The following is a 20,872-nucleotide window of genomic DNA, read 5'->3' on the forward strand; positions in this document are numbered from 1 at the left end:
GCTGACTCTGAGCTAGGGCCTACCACTGCCTACATGCCTAAAAAGATCAGGCTGGGGGTGTGGGCTAAAGGACCGTGGAGGAACAGATAAAACAACCACGCTGCGTGGCAGTAACCTAATAGCTGAGAGGGACGACTAAGGGTCAGGTGTCAACCCAGGCAGAGCTATGCCACACAAAAGAAAACTTCCCAGGTTAGCTGTAATAATAACAATAATAAGAAGAAGCAGAATGAATCAACCAAACGTGATCATGTAGCAACCAATTCTTGCTCAGTCCCAGTTGTGCTTGCTGCTGTATTGCTCAGAGGCGTGTGCAGTGAGTCAGCAGCGCACACCAACCTCCTCCCAGCTGAGAGCCACCATCTTCATTTCTCAGCAGCTAATGACAGCTATTAGCAGCCGGGAGCTAGCGCAGAAGGAAGCACGTGGGCTGCCTGCGGATGGCTACATAGCAGTGGAACATGGCTCGTGGGTGCATCACTGTCCCAGAAGGTAGAAATGCAGGCAGAAGGGCGGTGTGACAGATCTGCTGTCGATGGCCATTAATGGTGCCTTCAGAAATCAGGGGGCAATTAGCAGCTACAGAAAATTTACCCGCCTGAGCCTGATACATGGTTCAACTCTGCTCTCAGCTTTCCAGGTGACGAAGTGAAATTGATAGCTGAAAGCTTTTCACAGTGTTTCAATCAGACTTTGACCTATTTATTTTTAATCCATCTCTTGGCTCTGTCATTCTGGTTTGCTGCCCCCTAATCCCAAACTGTTCCTTTCGTTTCATCAGCTGCAATTTTTGTGTGTAAGCTGTTTTTACCTTGTTTGGTTGCTATTTTGGGGAAAAGCATACTGCATTGCTCTGTTCCTTTGTAAGTAAGTTGCCCATTGGAAATCTTCCAAGCAAATAAATTTGCTCAGGACTTACGCAACCTGGAGAAGCCAACTTCTACGCTGCCTGTAAAATGTGAGGTTCTGACTTTGCTTCTTGACGTGATGTAAAAACAACAACAACAACAAAACACAAACTCCAAACCCTAGTAAGTTTGACTACTGGATTTGAACTGGTGGGGAAGGAAAAGTACAGAAAGGTTCAGAGAGATTACCACTGCATTAGAACTGGGGAGACAGGAAGAAAAGAAAGCATTGCTCAAGCATCAAGTTTAAAAATGTCCCAGTCCTGGTTTCTCCACACTGTGTTTCTTCTGGACTTGCTTTGTTCTCCTCTGTTTAAAACTGGATCTCCCCAAAGTCAGAAATCAGAATCAGAAACTGCCCAGAGTGTGCATGGTTTTGAAACAAAAAGCTGCAAGGAATAGGATCAAGATCAGACACATTTCCTCTTGTAAATTCATCAGGCTTGAGCCCAAGATTCCCCCAGACAAATATCAATGCATTTTCATGGATTAAAGTCATGCTAAATTACAACAAATGATTTTTTTTTTTTTTTTTTAATGGGTATCAGGAAATGCCAACGTGTTATACTCTGAGAAGTTCAAGTTAACCTGTTCCTACCACCCTCTTCCTGGTTTAGCAATGCCATTTTAACTCTAAAACACAGTCAGGGCCCTGAGGGCACTCGGAGACATTAATTGCACTGACCAGTCCCACCTGGGGCTACCACCCCATGCCCTCTGCTCATGGGCCCTGGGGGCTCCCTTTAAGTTCTGAATTGTGGATTTGCTCAGTTCCTGCCTGAGTTGGGTTGCAGGTATGTCTGCATCTAGTCTGGCCTCCTGAATGGACCTTCGACTTCCTCTGCAGGGGGCTTTTCTGCTGGATGACTGGCCCCCTCGTGTGGTTGTTGCAGCTTGTGATCTGACCTTGCTGTTCCCTTTTGTTCCTGGATGGAGCACAGACCCATTTCATTGCTTGCTGTGTCTGGTCCTGCTGATTGACCCTGTTACCAGCATCTGGTTCTGCTTGCTGTCTGCAGATCTAGGTTTGTGCTAAGATGGCCTCTGGCTCATGGCTTTGGTGCTCCTTGGGAACAGTGGCTCATTGCTGCTCCCTGACAAATATTTTGGAGTTAAGCCTGCCCTCATTTAATGTAAGGGAAGAAGCCAGTATCTTTTTGAGGCCCTTTTTCATGGTTTACTTTGTGTTAACTCATGCAGAACTGTCTATACATGCTTGCAGATGTGGGTCCCATGACGAACAGGTCTACTTAGTGCTCCCAGTTCCTCCTTTCCTCCTTTTTGCTTGGGGTGGGGTTGACAGAAGACTACTTCCCCCCCCCCCTCCCCCCCCCCTACACACACACCCCTTTGTTTTTGTCTGCTAAAGGGGTCTTCATATCTATCCATTCCCTCCCTCTGGAGTTTGCTTTATTGAATGCTGTTGAGTTAGTGGAGATGGGGGGTAGCTAGTAGTGCAAATAAGCATGTGCTAGGCACTTCTGCTGCCTCTCTTTGTGGTGTGCATTATAAGCCTGACAGTGTCCTAAGCTCTACAAAACGACAGGATGTGCTTGGATGTATAGAAAACCGTACACTCTTATGCTGCAGCTCTACAAGGATCACTTAGCCTTACTAACTGGCCTGTAAAGAAATTGGCTAATTCAATCTAAATAATCTTTTCAAACCAGTCTAGGTTTTAGCAGGGCACCTGTGAGGGTACATTTTCTTTTAGCTTGTTAGAGGCTTACAAAGGAATCATTACTTCATCTAGCCTCCCATATTCCAGTCTGAAGCTGGGCTATGAACAAGTCCCTGTTGCCTAAGCCTCTGTACACTGAAGAGGAGTGAGGCACCTACATGAGGCCTCTTAAAAATCTGTCAAAACACAGTAGTAATAATAATTAGCTGTCACATTACCAGATGCCTAGAAGCTTGACTAATCATGCAACAACAGTAACCATGGAATAATTTTCCACGTTTTAATTGGTTAATTCATGTTGTTGTTTGCTTTATTCCTGCCCTGTGCCCCTCTCAAAACACATGCAGTGGCCATGTTTCTTTGAAGGCTTCCTCTTCCAGTAGGTAGCCCTGTGGTGCCCTCCACCCCACGCTGTGTTGGGTGTGCCTGTCCCACATGAAGGTGTCATTGCTGAGATACTGGTAGTGTTGTATCGTGTGTCTCTGATATAATTGTTGATGCATAATCACCCGTGAAAGCCAACATCCACCTTCACATGTTATGTCTCACAAAGCTAGGAAGAAAGCTGGCTCACATCTGTCAAATGTGAGCAATCTATGTGTAGTCCTATTGAAATAAGAGCACTGAATCAGGCATGGTGTGGGTTGCTTACACACATGCTGTTTTATAGTTGTGTGAGCCCATTTGAGTCTAAACCTGTAATTCTCTGTACTCCTCTTACACTCACCAGTTTCACTGGCTTTAGAGTAACACGGGCTACCTTTACAAGTCCCCCCTGCTAGCCTAAATCAGCCCCTGTCTGGTGTACGATCACATGAGAGAACCAGTGCCACATCATATTCTTTGCCATGTGAGCAGCTGACCAAGTGAAAGCCACCGAGCACCCTGTCCTTTGGGCTCTTGGCCAAAGTGTAGCCCGGAGAGCACAGCAAATGGGAAAACTCCTTGCTCTGTGCTCCTGGCTGAACTCCTGGCCATCCCCACTCTAGCCTGACAAGGGGTTTCAGATGACTTGCTTTGCCTCACTTGCACTCCTGATCTTTATCTCTGCGGCAAGAATTGTGTTGCTCATTCAGACTAGCAAAGTACTTTAAAACCTTTGCATGGATGGTACTGTGCAAGTGCAAGTTCTCAGGGCTGTAATTTCAGATGTAAGACATGCAGCTATCATCCAGTTTTTATCTCCTATTGTACCTGGGTTCTTTCTCAGGCAATCTATTCTCTCTTCTGTGACAATCTCAGTAATGCCCTGCAATAAACTATATATGGTCTCTCCTACTGTATCCCAGGTGCAAAATGGTGCTGTACTTTCAGCTGTACAGCTGGCCTCTGTGTTGACAGCCCCCCTCACAGACCTCTAAAGGGGAGCTAAGCCTTTTTTGTTTCATCAGCTGTGGGCTCCTGTTATCAAATTTCACATGCAAAAACACATTCCTCATTTACGAAGGTGAGGCCACTCACCTGTGCTTACTGAAAACAGATTTGAAGTCTGTATTCTCAAGGTTCTTCACCCTGGAGACTGGTTTTAAACATGGGCATATATTCACTGAGCTCTCCTCCCGTTTTATGTGTATTCTGCCTTCAGAGGGATATTAGACTACAACCATGTATTAGGTTGTAATGCAGATCACAAAACAAGCCTCTCCCCTACAGCTTCAGTGGTATGGATGAAGAGAAGATATTTATTGGGTAAGCTTGCATGTACTGTTCTGTTCCCTTCTAAATTTCTGTGTGGGCTACTTCTTTCCTCTCCCAGACTTTGCTTGCCTTTTGATCTCTGCTCCCTTGAAATTTATCATCCTTGATAAATGTATTTGTGTCGTTATCTATGAACAAAAGAGACTATTAAATATAGAACGGGGCTGGCTCTTTCCTTTACATTCACCTTTGACACCTCCTGAACAAGGGTGGCACTGTTAAAAGACTGACAATACTGAATCAGCTCCAAGAAATTCAAGGAAATGCCATGTTGACTGCAGCTGCGAAGACCCACCTTGAGCTTTAGGAAGAGCAAACAGAAAAGATGGACAATGCTACAACCATCTTTCCTTGCTGTCCTATGAAATGATAAGTGTAATAGAGCAGTTCATTCTCTTGATGTAAGTGTAACCAAACAGAAAGCTATGGGAATTCATCTGGGCCTCAGGTGTGTGTATATGTACATATACCTAATCTAGTATTTTCCTCTGATTATATCAAAAAATGGTGAGCCTGTGTAGCCATTAAAACATGTCCTATTTTGTATGTGCTCTCAGCCTCCCTGTGTAGGGCTCTTTCTAGCCCAATCTAATGTCTTTGTTCTCATCCACTGCTCCCAAACAATAGGGAACACCTAGACTGTTTGATGAACTCAATGTAAACTGGAGTAGCTGCTCTCTCTCAAAATATTTATCTCCTTTCTCGGTAGACAGCTGTTGTGATTTTGTTTGTTTTTGCTTAGTGGTTGTTGTTGGATTTTTTTTTTTTTTTTTTTTTTTTTTCGTGCTAAAGGAATGGTTCCAGCTTTACATTAGCTGAACATTAGCTCACTTGAAATTGTCTGTTGTGAAACAGATGGGAGTTGACGGCTAAATCATTGCCTGCCCTGTTCAGGAGGGTCAATGGAGCACCACCCCACTGCATCTTCTCTCTACTCCCATGTGTGCATCAGATCAAGATGTCATGTGGAGGAAGGGACACAATCAGATGACCGTTATGAAGGTATAGGGCACTTGATAAAATCTCCCCCAAATGAAAAAAAAAGTGAACTCATATGAGCTTGCAGAGTGTTGCCACTATACAGCAATATTTGGGACACAGCAGCAAAGGAAAGAGCAAGCACACACCTGTCATACAGATGGTCTGTCCTCCAAACCTCTTGATCCTTTGGAGCAGGTGTGGTTTCTAAACATTTTCAGAGAAGGAGGGATGGAGTAATCCTGACCCTTGACAAGGAAAAGGTTATGGGAACCTGTAAATAGGAGGAACAATAATCAGTCTATCCTTTTGCAAGAGACCACAACCTGAAAGCTCTCCTCATTTCAGTAATCTTCCTTCCCTGTAGAAAACAGAAAAAGGCCTAGCAATACAAAAAGCTGTGAGATCCCATCATTGATGTGCTTGTATCAACACCCATTCTACATGTACTTAGCAACTGTGCTCTCTTTGCTAGAGAATGGCAGTGAGTACTGTTGATTGCAATAGTGGCTGGCTTCAGGTTGATTTTTTGCCCCTCTGTTGGCCTCCCTGAATGGCGACGTTCACAATGATGACTCTTCATTGACGCAGGAGAGCTTTGTGTATTCCCTGGCATTGAGTCTGCTTATTGTCACTGTTCCTGACATCTTAGTAAAAGCACAAACTCCAAGCTCCCTTTGGACATTAAATTCTTTCTATGATATGGCTCCTGAATGCTTTGGACTTTTATACTTAAGCACCTTCCAAAATCTGACCAGCAGTTTGGGGGGGGGGGGGGCAGTGACAGGGTAATGAAACCAGCTCTGCTGTTACAGAGGGGGCATAGAGAGACCACCTCATCCTTGATCCTAATCTTCTAATCTTTAAATTACCTATATAAATGATTTCCCCTGGCAAAACAATCATCTGAAAAAGTATCTTTCTGTAAATGGTACCTGTGTCCATCGCAGTTTTCAGCTAAAGCAGAAGAAACAAGTTTCAGCTTGCTATCTGCAGGGTGCTGGGAGTGAATGGCCAACTTCTGAGGGGAAAATGAAAAGCAAAATATTACTTTTCTGTCAGTAGGCTTACTTTATAAGAATGAAGCTGCAGGCTGCACCTTCTCCACTGGAAAATACAGGTCATCAGTAACCGTTTTCAAATAACAAGAGCACCTAGTGAAATGAACCCAGCCTTTGAAGAGTAGCAAAGCTGAGAACTCATAGAGGGGATGTATAAGAGTCAAGTTTCTCTCTCGGAAATCACAGCCTGCATGTCTAGCTTCGTATTTTTGCTGCCAGAACTTCTGGGCATGGGAGAAACAGCAATGGACAAGCCTGCTAGATCCTTGCCCAGTTCTCTGGCATGCATGTTTGGTAGGCTCAGCTTTGCCACACAGGAATCCACAAATGTGCTAGAAATGTGGTAGTGTTTCTGGAGACTGAGTAGAAGCAAAAACCACTAAGGTCGAACATTCATCTTTAAAGAGAGATCTACATGAACAGCTTTTGACTCGTGACGCTAATTCAATGGGATAAACCCAGGGCTCACTGACTTCTGCTGAAGTTTTGTCAGAGGTTTTAATTAGATCAATACGCTGGTGCCTGATTTTCACTGTATAGTTTGTGTCCTCAATCACCTCAGTTTTCCTTAAACACCTCCTATAGTATCACTCACAGTAGGGGGAGACTGGATTTAGTCTCAAGGATGGGCCTTCCTAGAACTGTTGGGTACAGGCAGCCACGATCTCTCTCTAGTCTATTAAATTCCAGACCTAGCACCAGGCCTTTTCTGGAGACTGGTTCCTCCTCCCAGGGTCATTTAAGCTATCACAATATGAGTCAGCTGTGGAAAATGTCTTCCCAAATCCTGGCATGTGAAGTATAGGAATAAACTGCTGACTGCACTGAATTTACCTATGCCAGAAGAGAATTAATGAATGTTCCCAGCCTACTTTGAAAAGAAGTATCATGTGGTACAATATTGCTGTTCCTGTTATTCACCCCGTAGCTGACATGTAGCATCTCCCTTGCAAACTAATGGGAAATTTCTTTTGGTATTTTTGGCGTTTTCCAGCAGAGCTGCTAGAGCCTGCTGCTTCATTCTAATAAATGTGCCCTACCTTGCCCTCTCCTGCCCCATTTCCTCTAAGCTCCTTTACAAGGGAGATAAAAACATCGGTCCCTGACACCATCTGTTGAACAAAGGCTAATCCATTCTCTGCTTGTCTCATGGTCAGTTTGGTTTCTTCCTGATTGGTGCTGCTACCTTCCTTATTCCTGAGAATGTAGCATAATCAAAGAATCACTAAGGTTGGAAAAGACCTCCATGACCACCAACAGTCCCCCTACCACCGATATTACCCACTAAACTACATCCTTAAGCAACACTTATGATGGGTTTCTGCAGCCATCCCTGCTGACAGCCAGCATAGTCCCCACAGTCCCACCACTCCCTACTGCCTTGCTGAGGCAGAGCAGGGCCCACCAGCAACCCTACACCATGAGGGGGTCCCCATGTTTGCCAATACTATTTATAGGTTTGTGCTTTGCTTTATTTTCATGGTTATATTACAATGATTGCAATGTAAACGGTTCCCCTGGTGCAGCCTTTATGGCTTTCTTGCCAACCGTACCCTGGGGTTCATCAAGCACGGCATTGCTAGTCGGTCGAGGGATTGTCCCACTCTGCTCTGTGCTGGTGCAGCCTCACTCACCTCCAGCACTGTGTGCAGTTGTGGGCACCACAGCACAAAAATGATGTGGAAGTGTTGGAGAGTGTCCAGAGGAGGGCAATGAAGATGGTGAAGGGCCTAGGCAGGAAGATGTATGAGGAGCGGCTGAGGGCACTGGGCCTGTTCAGCCTGGAGAAGAGGAGGCTGAGGAGAGGCCTCATTGTGGTCTGTTCTCCCACGTGCCTGGTGACAGGACGAGGGGGAATGGGCTTAAGTTGCGCCAGGGGAGTTTTAGGTTGGATCGTAGGAAGAACTTCTTTACTGAAAGGGTTGTTAGACACTGGAACGGGCCACCCAGGGAGGTGGTGGAGTCACCAACCCTGCAGGTCTTTAAAAGACGTTTAGATGTAGAGCTTAGGGATATGGTTTATGGGACTGTTAGTGTTAGGTCAGAGGTTGGACTCGATGATCTTGAGGTCTCTTCCAACCTAGAAATTCTGTGATTCCTCACGAGGGGGTGTGAAGGGGCAGGCGCTGATCTGTTCTCTTGAGCAACCAGTGACAGGACCCACGGGAATGGTGTCAAGCTGAGGCAGGGCAGGTTCAGGCTGGGTACCAGAAGAGGTTCTTCACTGAGAAGTTGGTTGCACACTGGCACAGGCTCCCCAGGGGTGCAGTCACCACACCAAGCCTGTTGGAGTTCAAGAAGCATTTGGACTGTGCACTTAGCCACACGGTCTGAATTTTTGGGCAGACCTGTGTGCAGCCAGGAGCTGGATAATCCTTACGGCTCCCTTCCAGCTCGGGATATTCTGTGCTTCTAACCCCCTCAGCACTTTTGCTGTCCCTGTGCCACCACCCCTGAGGTGCCTGCTGCCTGACAGCCCCCAAAACCCCTTTCCCTTACTCCCCACCACGCAGAGGGAGGCTGAGGCCACCGTGAGCCCTGTCAGCGCTCAGCACCCAACTACCCACACTGAGACCCACACTTCCAGAGCCCACCGCCCCAAAACGGCCGAGATCGACACCCCCGTGAGCGGTCCCGGCCGTTTATCTCCGGGAGCCCTCCCCCGGCGCTGCCTGACGCGCGGGGCGGGGCGGGCCGGGGGCGGGCCGGGGGCGGTGCCGCGCACCCGGAGCGTCGGAAGGCACCGGCCGCGGACCCGCCGAGCCGCCACAGGGCAGGGGGCAGGGGGCAGCGGGCAGGTAACCGCCGGGCGGCCGCTTCGAGCGGGGACACTGGGGCGAGGCGGGGGCTGCGACTGTGGCTGTGACGGAGCCGCTTCGAGCGGGCGCTGCCGCAACTCCCCACCCCCACCCCACCCCGGCTGCTCGCTGCCCCCCTCTCCGCTTCTCTCTCTCTCTCCCTCCCTCCCCCAGCCGTGCCCTCCCGGTGGGGCCGTGCCCGGGGCCCTGCCGGTGCCCCCCCCCCCCCCTCCCCGTCAGCTGTTTCCTGCCGCTTGTTGTCAGGGCGCTGCCGGGGCCGGGCCGGCGCTGGTTGGCTGCGGGCCCCTGACGGAGCCCGGCCCGGCCCGCCCCGCCCCGCGCTTTGTGGCAAGGGGGGAGCCGGGCCCCGGCCCTGCGGCCTGTGGGGAGGGGAGAGGGGGGACGAGGTGTTGGTAGGGTCGTGGTGGGGTCCCGGCCGGAGTGTGTGTGCCTCAGGCTGGGATTGAAAACACCTTGTGGTGAAATATCTGGTGTAAGTGTGCTGTGAGAGCTCGGGGGAAGGCTCTGCGGGTAGGGGTTTCGGGGTGGGGGGAGAGGCTCTTGGTGAGGTGAGGGGGTTACGCTGACAGCCTTCGTGCCTTCGGGGTGTATTTGGGGTGGTCGTCGTCTTCTCGCCATCTCTTTGCTGCTTGTATATTTGTTTATTATTTTCTTTTTGTGACTTCTTAAGCCGTTGGTGTCTCCTGGTGAAGGTTTGTACCGCTCCTGCGCTAAAAGTAATGAAAACAAAACATCGGAATTAGCTCAACTGTAGTTCAAATTGCAGACTGGATCGGTAGACAAACGTTTTGTATATTTAGTACAGAAAAAAATGAAACCCAGGAAATACAGGCTTCTTAAAAACTCAGAAGGGAGAAGATGACCAGGAAACACACGTTGTTACCCGGTTTGGACTCTGTGTAGTAGTGGGGAAGAAATTTAATCCGAATCTATCACTTGTAAGTTAGTGCTTTTATTTATTATCTCACAAGAGCGTTGTGACATGGGAGGCACTGAGGTAAAGGGGCAGTGCTAGAAGCGAGCCCCCATCCGGGTGCACCCGCTGTCACGTGTCAGTGTTTGCATACACCAGCAGAACGTAACTGGGTGCATTTAAACACACTGCCTGTACACAAAACTTTCACTCTACCTGAAGGAAACTGTCCACAACAGAAAATTACACTGCTGTCACTTGCACAAATGCAGTTTCCTGCTGAAAGCCAACTTGTTATGGGTGGGAGCCATGCACTGTGTTCATTACATTGCCAAAGACTCTTCAGTCATTTGTTTGTGTTAACTTCCTTGTGCAGTTTCGTAGGGTAGTGGGGGTGGCTCTGAGGAGTGTAGCATCCTGTTCCAGTTCTTTGCTTTTGGCTACGTGTGGTGCTTTCTGATAACAAATTCTGTATGTAGGCACGGGCCAGAGACTCGGCCCTGTTTGCTTTAACAGACGCAGAAGTCTATATTGGAGGACTGCTGGTTCTCAGACCTGCTGAAAGGCTACACATTTTCAACACGTTTTCATATGCATCCTCACTTGTGAGCAGCAGAAACCTGGCAAGGTAAAGAGAAATTGTGTTTTTTTTCCCCAGTGATTCTTTAATGTGTAGTCTTGTGTGGCTGTGCTAAGTATCCTTTTCCCTCTTTTGTCCATGAGAAGATAAAGCTTAAGCCCTGTTCCTGAGATGAGACAATGAATCTTAAGCTCTGTTCCAGAGTAAGTACATTGTCAGAATGTTTTATTCAGGGGAACGCACCATCATTTTTCAAGGGAGGTTGAGCAGTTGTTTGCTCACCATACAAATGAAAATTATTTTAGTTAGAGGTATGGAGAATGAGAGGCTGTGATAGCTTTGTATCCTTTAACTAGCAGCTGTTTTCTGTTGTAGATCTGAGATGCTGAAGCAACACTGAGGCATCTGCTGTATCTGCAGTCTGGTGTGTGCCTGGTGGCTCTCTTGAGCTCTCACTCATTGCCCTGTGTCTTCAAGAGGTAGACTCTGAGACGAGAAAACCATGACTTGTAATTTTAAAAATGTTAATAAAAAACTCTTTGCGTTACTTTTTTATTCATTATTGCTTACGAAAGTGTGCAGGCTATGTACTACAAATACCAAACACATAGTTGTTCAGGTGGTTTGAACTTTGTGAGCAGATTAGTGGTGAAATTTAACTTGTTGAATGTCAGCTCTTTTACAGCTGTTGCTCGGTGTTTCCAAAATCAACACTGAAAGACGTGTAAGTTTAGGAGCACTCTGCACAGGAATGCACATTACAGCACCCAGGCACAACGCTCATGGTTTCCTGACTGTCCATGCACTTACTGGAGAAGCATGTAGGCAAGAAATGTTTTACAGTATGACTAAGAACCTATATCAAGGCCTGTACTGTCACAATGATGCTCTATCGACAAGCATTACTAGCTAGGGAAGATGAGCTATCACTGATCCTTCTTCTAAAAGTACTCTCAAAGGTGCACGTTGATAGTAGTGTTCTGGATGCTGACTTAGGACATGGTGGCATCTTCCTGAAGTTCATAGAAGTACCTGCCTCTTTGAACTGTTGTGGATTTAATACAGGTTTAACTGTGTAGGTAGATACCTACACTAATGAGATGTAAAGAAATCTGTCATTTTAATTTGGCATCCATGACTTTAATGTTATGACTTGTGCAGGCAGGACTTTGTCAGAGACATATATCCAACAAAAAATACCTAGCTTGACTTTAAAGAAGAAAGCATGGGCCAAAAAGTCTTTTCTCAGACCTTGGTTTTGTGAGTAACAGATATTCTGTCCACTGCTACTGCAACTTCTGCTGGTAGCGTGATGTCACTGGTGCGATTTGGTAGGGTCACTTTCTGGTGTGAATGCCAACAGGAAACTTGGCCAGCGCTCTGCACAAATGGAAGTTACTTTCACTATCTTTAAATGTAAAGAGTGGATGAATGGCTAAGTGCGCTTCCTGTGCATTTTCCTTCTCCCAGGCTCTTGGAGGAGCTTTAATGTTTCATAATTCTTCGACTTTTTTTTTTTTTTTTTAAGAAAGCCTTCCCGTTGCCTACAAGTGGCTTTTTTAGACCATTTACATGTGTAAATGTGAATAGATGGCCGTGCCTTTTACATGGAAGTGAAAACTATGGGGGGGGAGGAAATCACAGTTCTCTTGGGTGACTTTGTACACTCCACTTAGGTATGTAAGGAGTATGAGTCCCGATTCCATTTCCAATATGGAAAATTGCTTTCCCTCGTTCTGTTGTGTTTTTGCTGCTTTGTTTGTTTGTTTTTCCTCCAACGCACAGTGAGTATACCCTTTAGGATGCAGGATCTTTACATAATGAGAGAACAGTCTTTATACACAGCAAGTACCTTCTGCATTGGTCTTAGAAGTGAATACCATGTTTTGTAGCTTGGCTAAAAAAAGGGCGGGGGGGGGGGGGAGGGAGAGGAGTGATTCCAAATTAAAATTCACTTCTCTAAATTATATGTGAAGAAAAAGTGACAGTTCCTTGTTAGTTCATTTAGAAAACTCATGATCAAATGCAGCATTTGGAGACTGTCTAACTAGAAGTCATTTTGTAATTTTTCTACGTTTTATAACTGTGAATAGTAATGCAATGACTATGCAAGGTGACTCGTTTTCAGCTGGATCTTTTTGGATTTGCTGAAATTCTGTAACAATGAAAATGGAGAGCTAATGATAGGAGTTCCAGGCTGTTATTTATTTTAACCACAAATTGCCATGAGGCAGATGAGTGCAGTGGTTATTCGAAATGTTAGAAATTCGAATAGGATTGCATTAAATCTTGAGCATGTTTTTTTTTTTTTTTTTTAAGACTGATTTAAAAAAAAAACAAACAACAAAAACTAGCAATGCAGATTATAGAGGTTTATTTTCTAAACTTTTAAGTATGTTGATTTTCTCAAAAAGACGCTTTCTTTCTGATGTCCTGTATTCTGAAGTGCATTCTTCCAGTACCAGTTGGCCTGTTAGATTCTGCTGGAGCTTTAGCATGAATTCTCACGTCCTTGTGCTGCCATTGAGTAAATCTCTTGTCTTCTTTCTGTTAGGGCTTAATTCTTGTTGGAAGCTTCTCTATCATTTAGTTAATGATGAGGTATCTTTCAGCTCTTTGTGGTGATATGAATAATTGAGGGATTTAGGCCTTTTATTTCTGGACAAGTTTTTCAGACCTGAAGTCTTTAGTTATATTTATTCATGCATTTATTTAAATATTTGGACTTCAGGACTCAACACCTCCATGCATGATGCCGTATTAGAAGTAATATAATATTTGAGTGTCACTTTGACTTTTAACTAGTAAGAATTATACTCAACTTTCTTTAAGTATTTAAATTTTAATCTCAGTGTCTTTGGGTTCCTGTTTTTTGGTGCAGTTAAGTGAATTATGTTTTTAGAAGCTTGCTATCTTTGCATTTCTGACAGTTCTGGTGTATGTTTTTCAAATTACCATGGTTTGCTAGATTAGTCTATGTAATGGATCTGTTTTTGTCACTTTGCAAGGTCAGCGTTTGGGCTGCTCTTGGTAAAAGACAGGCATGTTTTTGTATTTTTTATGTTAGCTTCTAAAAATAATGACAGGGTGAGCCTTTTGTTTGCCCTGAAGGAAACACCCCTTTGCATGTTGATTTCACGCTTACAGTAACTTGTGATCAGTTCCTTGTCTTTAATAGACAATACAATCAACATAAAATAACATCCAAAAGTAGTAAGAATGGTGCATAGAGCTAGGCCAAGTGCCTTATGGGCATATCTGTCACAATTACATCTATTGCTTGTATTTGTGGTTTCTTCTGGTTGGAGATTGACTGATACTCACACTTATTTTCTGCTGATTTTCCTCCATGCTGTCGTTGTTCAAATTTTTTTCTTCATCATTTGCTATGGAAGATAAAGGCCCATATTAGAAAGGTATGGCACTTAGAGGAAATTGAAGAAAAATATTTACTGTATTTTGAGTCCAGTCACAAGGAATTACACCACTATGCTGAGCTAATTATCTGAAATATTTTATCAAACTCAAGACCTGTTATATTTATCCTTCAGGAAGAGCAATGGGTATTGTATCACCTTTAAAGGAAAGTGTCATTCCATTGCTTTGAATTGTTATATATCCTTCAGATGGGGTCTAGAAGATCATAGAATCATAGAATATCCTGAGTTGGAAGGGACCCTTAAGGATCATCAAGTCCAACTCTTGACACCGCACAGGTCTACCCAAAAGTTCAGACCATGTGACTAAGTGCACAGTCCAATCTCTTCTTAAATTCAGTCAGGCTCGGTGCAGTGACCACTTCCCTGGGGAGCCTGTTCCAGATGAGTGATTTGAAGAATCCACACGCCAGGAGCTTACGCTAAAAACACTCCATTCAATATTAGTCATCTTTTTCATGGTTAGAATTTTTACATTGTAAGGAAACAACCTGTTTATAAATATTTTCCAGTGATTTATGATTTTTGTATGTATGAACTACTTGAAATTTTGTGTGTGCAGGTGCTTGTTTTATACCGTTTTGTTTGTGCATCTTGAAGTAAGCTTTGAGAAACTGAGCTTCTAAAACTTGAAACGTGTTTAGTTTAGGTATTTGTTCTCAAGGCATTTGACACAGAATACTCAACTCGATGAGCACAAAATTTGACAGGTTTCTGTATGAACAGCACACTGTCTCCTGCTCTGAAATGTCCACACAATGTGTATATCACAGTGTCAGATTTACTTTGCATTATTGTGTGTGAAAAAACAGTGAAAATACTGTTTTGAGTCCGCATCTGAAGCATAAATGGAGGCATATTGTTTAACTTCAGATATCTAATCATAAAACTTTTCTGCAGTTGAAATGAAAATAGCATCTTTTAATTCCTTTGTCATGTTATCTCATCCTCTGTGATTAAGTTTTAGACTGTCTGATATGCTCTGCGTCTACTCACTAGGTAACTTAGTAATGTGTTGGTTTAGTGTTGAGATATTTTAATTTTCCCTACTAGCAAGGGCTTTATTTATAAGGTATTGCAAATCTACATTTGCTTTTGAAGCTCTTTTTCTGATAGGGGAGTTACTCAGGTGTTTTAAAAGCATCCAGGATGGTGGTATTCTGTGGCTGCATGTGATAAATGTGCAAAACAAGAGAGCAAATATATTTATAAAGGAGGGGATGGGGGTGTTATTTGGGAAAATGACACTGTAATTGTCTTGGTGACTCAATGTATTTCTATGTACTTCATTTCCCAGTGCTGACTAAGCTGGGTGACTCGTTGAGAATATAAACCAGAATGGAGTTTTGGCATCATAATAAGGAGGAAAAGAAAATAGGGAAGAAGCGTAAGCTTCTGGGTTTAAGAACCATGTAGTCTAGGAGGAGGCTGGTCTGCAAATGTCATCACAATATTTGAAGAGTTTCAGTTCATACTTCCCTTATTTAATGTAACTAACTTGTATCTAGGTGTGTTATCTTACTTGTGATGTGATCAATTTTAGGAAATAAATTGTTATTTTGGTTAAGTTTGGTGTTTCTTAATCTGGTGAGTGAGAAAGGGTGAATACAGTCTGTGAGTTCAGTAATTTATATCTGAAAGAACTTTTGCAATGACTAGCTGAATGGGTTTGCAGAATATTCAGCAATATACGTGGGTCTTTTTTGTTTTTGTTTGCTGTGATGCTTTACTTAAATGTACTTTTTTTTTTTCTTTCAGGTCTTGAGTATAGACTTACATAAGTTCCAAAAATGGGAAGAATTTTTCTGGATCATATTGGTGGCACTCGCCTGTTCTCCTGTGCAAACTGTGACACAATTCTGACCAATCGCTCTGAGCTCATCTCCACTCGCTTCACAGGGGCCACAGGAAGAGCCTTTCTTTTTAACAAGGTTGGTAAAAAGCCAAATGTGATCTAATACTTCTGAAAACTGAGATATTAATCTATCAGCCAAGAAGATTTTAACTCTACCAAAAGTGCTGTGTAATTACTATTTTTTGATCTATTCCACTGTATTTGAAGTCAAATTTGGCATTGACTGTTAATGGCAAGCTGTCTAAATTTATCTGTAATACTAAAAGACTATAAAGAAGATTATGAATATTGTAGCATCACCAAAATGTAGGGAGTTATAGCTTTGGAAACCAGGTTCTGTAATATGAACCTCAAACTCATTTTAAGACTATCTTTTTGTCTATCAGAGTTTCAAAATAATTTGCCTTTTATTTACTTAGCTTGAAAGAAAAGAAGTGTAGATCATATTTTTCATGTCTAAATCATTTTTGGACTAATAGTATTTCAGCAAAATAAAAACATATCTTTTACAGGTAATAGTGCGTGGGATTAGTTCAATATTTTATATTTATCAAATTTGATTAAAATCAACTGATTGAAACATGTATGTCATAACCCTGCATGAGTTGTAGCAGTAATTATTAACCCTTTGATATAGACTTCTTCATTAGTCAGTGAGAAACAGTGATCTTCCTTTGCTTTCTCACAAAGTTCCTGATCATGTAACCGTTAGTGTTTTATCTTTTGTTTTGTGTTCATTGAAAACCGTTTTGCCACTGGCTGTTGGCAGAGTTGATATAGGTGTCGAGAATGTCTTCACTTCACTGTGCTTGGTCTGGGGCTTTCTGTCTGGTATTTACTGAATCCTGTGAGTAGTATGAATACGCAAGTAAGTCTGTATAGCTATACAAGAGAGCTGTGCATCTGATTTCTTTCTCATCCAGTAATCACATGGTCTTGGGGTTGAAATCCTGTGTGTTAAATAGTAGGTTTCAATCACAGAAGAAGTTTGACTTTCATTTTGCAGCCAGGACCCTTACAGCTGACGCAGAGAGAGCAGGCATAATCAGGTGGACAGTGTAAGAAGTGCAGCCCCATCTTTTAGAATCTTGCCATGCATTGTCAGTTTGGATATAGTTCTGACATCACTTTTGAGTGAACTATACATCCTGATTTTGTGATGTTAATGCCTAAACAAGTTAAAAATATATTTTAAACTGACAAGATAATGCATACACAAAAAGTGAATGTATAATGAGAAGAGAATGTCTTATGTTCTCAGCCACCAAGCCTTTTTCTCGTATGATTATTTCAAAAGCTTCCCAAGAATTTTACGTACCCCATCTTAATATTTAGTTCTGATTTCTGGAAATAAGCAGTCATATTAGTTCCTAGAAATAGGGTAGATGTATTTACAAGTGGTTCACTAAAAGTTAGTTTTTATAAACTCTTCACCAAGAACATATCACCCAAAGTTGAACACTGTACTTTGCACTCTTGTCTGTCTAATGATAGGGTTTCATGCCTCTCTCCGTTAGACAGTGATCGTGATACAACCCTGTGAAATGTCTTTTAAAAGCATAAACTTTCTCAAGGAGGAGATTTTCAGGGGCCACAGACTATTCGACTTCAGTTTTCAGTTCACACACAGTGTCACAGACTACTATCAAAATGTTGACATTCACGCCTATTGTTTTCAAGGTTTGCTTCAGGCAGACTAATTCTTTCTATTCCCTGTCCCCTGTATGTGTGTGTTAGGTGGTAAATCTGCAATACAGTGAAGTTCAGGATCGGGTCATGCTCACTGGCCGCCACATGGTTCGAGATGTGAGCTGCAAGAACTGCAACAGCAAACTGGGTTGGATCTATGAATTTGCTACTGAAGACAGCCAGCGCTACAAGGAAGGCCGTGTTATCCTGGAAAGAGCTTTGGTCCGAGAGAGTGAAGGATTTGAGGAGCATGTTCCGTCTGACAATTCCTGAAGAGACTTGAGTCTCTGCTTGGGTTCTCTTCATTCGAAACTCGAAAGTAATAAAATCAACAAAAAAAATCTGCTTACATACACTGTCACCTTAGCATCAGAGTCGGATTCATGGACTACAGAGTGGGAAAGATTTTGAGAGTTTTTTTAGATGGAACCTTCCTTTCTTTATTCCTTTATATTTTACTATCCTTCCAGCAGCTGTTCGTAGAAAGAATGTTGTGCAGTTGCTGTAACTTTTTCTCTCTTGCATTTATAACTGTTAGATCTGAGAATGTATCTGCAGATACAGTGGGCTAAAAGGAAAATGTTTGGGGGATTTTTCTTTTGTTAGAGAGAGATCAATTTTCTTTTTTTAGTTTGCAGAAACTGATATCAGTGTAAAGTTATTTTAAAATTACAGGTGTTTTTTTAAAAGTATATTCCAATTTTGGCTTAAGTTTTTAGCTACTTCTTTTTTGACTCGGTCTTTTCACCTGATTTGCTAGCTAAACTAAAGAGATCCGAATTTGTGCCAAGTGCTAAAGGTTCAGTGGTGGTACAGCTTGGGCTGGCCCTTGTGTCATATTCTTGTCGAGGTTGATTGGTAGCACAGAGCCCATTATTTTTTTTGTCATTCTTGACCCCAGGATGTCACCATTTCCTGTTTGTGAAGTCACAGTCACTATGTAAACTGATGTTGATTGAAAACTATTCTTGAAATAGGGCAAAACTGCTTGGCTTCTTTTTTTTTTTTTTAAACTGATGTAACTTATAAGCATAGTAATAATATAAAATAATACCTGTCTGTTTAGTCTTGTGTTGCTTACCAATCAGAAGTTGTGTTTGTCATGATAGGGATCCAGTGGGAAACTCCTGTTTCCGTAGTAAATTTTTTTCATTATTTCTTTATTAATCTCATTAAGTTGGCAGGCAATTGCAGATCTTATTTCTTCAAGTAGCTTTCTTTAAACCCAGAACTTCTTATGTTAAACACAGCTGCTGTGTAAAAGGAGAAGACTGCCAGCATGTTTGTTCATGCATAGAGTTACGCAAGCTGCATCTTGTGAAAAGATTAACTTAAACAGCTTGTTTTCATATGCCACTTCTGGTGTTCAAACTCTCTTCTCTTTCAACTTTGAAATTTTTCATTGTGATGTTACTTTTTTATCTTTCTGGGCAGCAGTACATGTCAGCCTAGTAGTAACTAGTGACTTGGATTTCTGCTTTCTTGTAGAGGTCAGCTCTGCTTAAAACAGTGATGTTGCTTGCCTTGTAGCAAAAATGCTCTTCATTAACTTAATTAACTCAAGGGTGCCCAAACACTTTCATTGTCTTAAGCCATAAGTTAAGATCTCAAGGGCTGCAATTAATTTGAATGTTAGATATGTATGATTCTTTATCAGAGATCCATATTTATTTATTTTTTCTTATTGGGTAAATAGTGGCCAATGTGAAACAAGTTACCCACAGATGTACAAGGAGACAACCAGATCTGGCCTCTGATCTTTCCGAATAACTCTTCTTCACTTGCCACAGCTCCATATCTGAAATTAAAATGTGGAAGGTGACTGTGCAGGGTATTTTTTATTTTATTTTTAGCTGCCTAGTGGCAATTTGGACACCCCTGACTTGAATCTACTGCCTATTTGATGTAAAAGTAGCTTTACTATAGATTTGTCATATAGAAAGAAAACAGAGTAGATCACATACCAGAGCTGTGCTTGAATCGAGCTGCTTAAACAGTAGTGTACTTGTGCCTCAGATCAGTTTTTGCACTGAGTACAGTAGTACCCCGTTATCTTGTGTTTCTGTCCTTCAAAAACCCCCAAAGTCCCATTAGCATGGTCTTCTGCAGTACTTTTCTTGTACTTCTGACATTACAGTAGAATAAAGTATGTTTTGTCCTGAATTGGTATTTGCCAGTCTTTTTCAGTTGTTATTTTATTTTCACAGAGTCTGCCAAATGAATTATATAACCTGTCATCCTTTTCCTTCATTAATTAAATGATTGAATTTCTACTGCATATGGTTATAAGCTGTAGATGAGCATCTCTCTCAAAATAGGTGGCAAGAGAGTATACAGTTGGTTTGGGGAGGTGCTAGGTGCATTTCACTTCATGGATATCACTTGGATACCTAAGAGGTAAGTTCATGAAAAAATAGTAAGTTATGAGCTCAAGTCCATTGCAGTTTTAAAACAGAATCCAGTAGCTCTTTCGGTCTGCCTGCTTTTCCCCTGTGTTATCACCTGGATGGCTCTGGGAGAGTTTCCCATCAAAAATTTCTCCCTTGAAACACTTTATTTACGGATAACTTACCTGTAGGAGACAAGCTGATGAGCCTCAGCACACCTAGCAACAGAGAATGCATTGCTATTTGGCTTTAAGTGTTATTTTGGAATAGGGCAATAGCCTTAGATTCCCAAACAAGGGGTAGGTGCAATGTGCCAGCATTGCAGAAGAGGTGACAGATACACTAGAGGTAAGTTTGAATCTCTTGTTTATAACTTGTGATTCAGGAAAAGTAGAACTGGACATTCACTTGGGCATTGCAGAGGGGTCTGAGGTCCCCTGAAAAACAGCAGAAGATGCTGAATTTAAGCTCTTCGGTTTCTTTTGAGAAACATTGAATGTCACTGTAAGACACAACAAGAAGTGCAGAAAAAACAGCACTGAGTTTCTGGCCTCTGCTTGGGTGAAGGGAGCTGGAAAGAATTTGTCCTTCATGGCAGGTTTTGTTTATGTTTGTATTATCTGAAGCGTTCCACACTAGCAGAAACTTGTATTTCTTACAGAAGTAAAAAAATAAAATAAAATAAAATGAGAAAAGGAACAAAAAACTATGGGAATTATTTGCATTTCCTGAGTGTCAAAGAGGGTCAGACAGGTGGGAGAAAGAAGAGCATTCAGACCCTACGTTCTGATTTAGCACAAGAGGTGTGCTTGTTGATGTCTAGATATATTGCTGTATTTCTAAAACTTGTTTAGAAAGAAATCCAT

General features: G+C 42.7%; 1 protein-coding gene and 1 long non-coding RNA gene across 6 annotated transcripts; one reads left to right on the top strand and one right to left on the bottom strand.

The window, feature by feature from the left end:
* Nucleotides 1-1,003: 1,003 nt before the first annotated feature.
* LOC140002105 (uncharacterized) lies at nucleotides 1,004-8,821 on the bottom strand. 2 transcript variants are annotated; one of them, XR_011808053.1, is made up of 4 exons: nucleotides 8,407-8,821; nucleotides 6,201-6,286; nucleotides 5,415-5,539; nucleotides 1,004-1,297 (listed from the first exon to the last, which is right to left on the bottom strand). It is a non-coding gene; the product is annotated as an uncharacterized lncRNA (long non-coding RNA). The 2 variants fall into 2 exon arrangements; XR_011808052.1 differs by having other exon boundaries at nucleotides 6,201-8,821.
* Nucleotides 8,822-8,980: 159 nt separating this feature from the next.
* YPEL5 (yippee like 5) lies at nucleotides 8,981-19,782 on the top strand. Of its 4 annotated transcripts, XM_005021961.6 has the most exons (6): nucleotides 9,430-9,617; nucleotides 10,538-10,686; nucleotides 10,785-10,841; nucleotides 11,014-11,117; nucleotides 15,834-16,006; nucleotides 17,668-19,782. In XM_005021961.6, exons 5-6 carry the CDS (start codon nucleotides 15,866-15,868, stop codon nucleotides 17,890-17,892), a joined length of 366 nt encoding a protein of 121 aa, XP_005022018.1. In that variant the 5' UTR covers nucleotides 9,430-9,617; nucleotides 10,538-10,686; nucleotides 10,785-10,841; nucleotides 11,014-11,117; nucleotides 15,834-15,865; the 3' UTR covers nucleotides 17,893-19,782. The 4 variants fall into 4 exon arrangements, with proteins under 4 accessions (XP_027309441.1, XP_005022018.1, XP_005022019.1 ...); XM_027453640.3 differs by lacking the exons at nucleotides 9,430-9,617; nucleotides 10,538-10,686; nucleotides 10,785-10,841; nucleotides 11,014-11,117 and adding an exon at nucleotides 8,981-9,124; XM_005021962.6 differs by lacking the exons at nucleotides 10,538-10,686; nucleotides 10,785-10,841; nucleotides 11,014-11,117 and having other exon boundaries at nucleotides 9,436-9,617.
* Nucleotides 19,783-20,872: the final 1,090 nt, after the last annotated feature.

This window comes from Anas platyrhynchos, chromosome 3 (genome assembly GCF_047663525.1).
Source record: "Anas platyrhynchos isolate ZD024472 breed Pekin duck chromosome 3, IASCAAS_PekinDuck_T2T, whole genome shotgun sequence".
In the NCBI taxonomy this organism is placed as follows: Eukaryota; Metazoa; Chordata; class Aves; order Anseriformes; family Anatidae; genus Anas; species Anas platyrhynchos.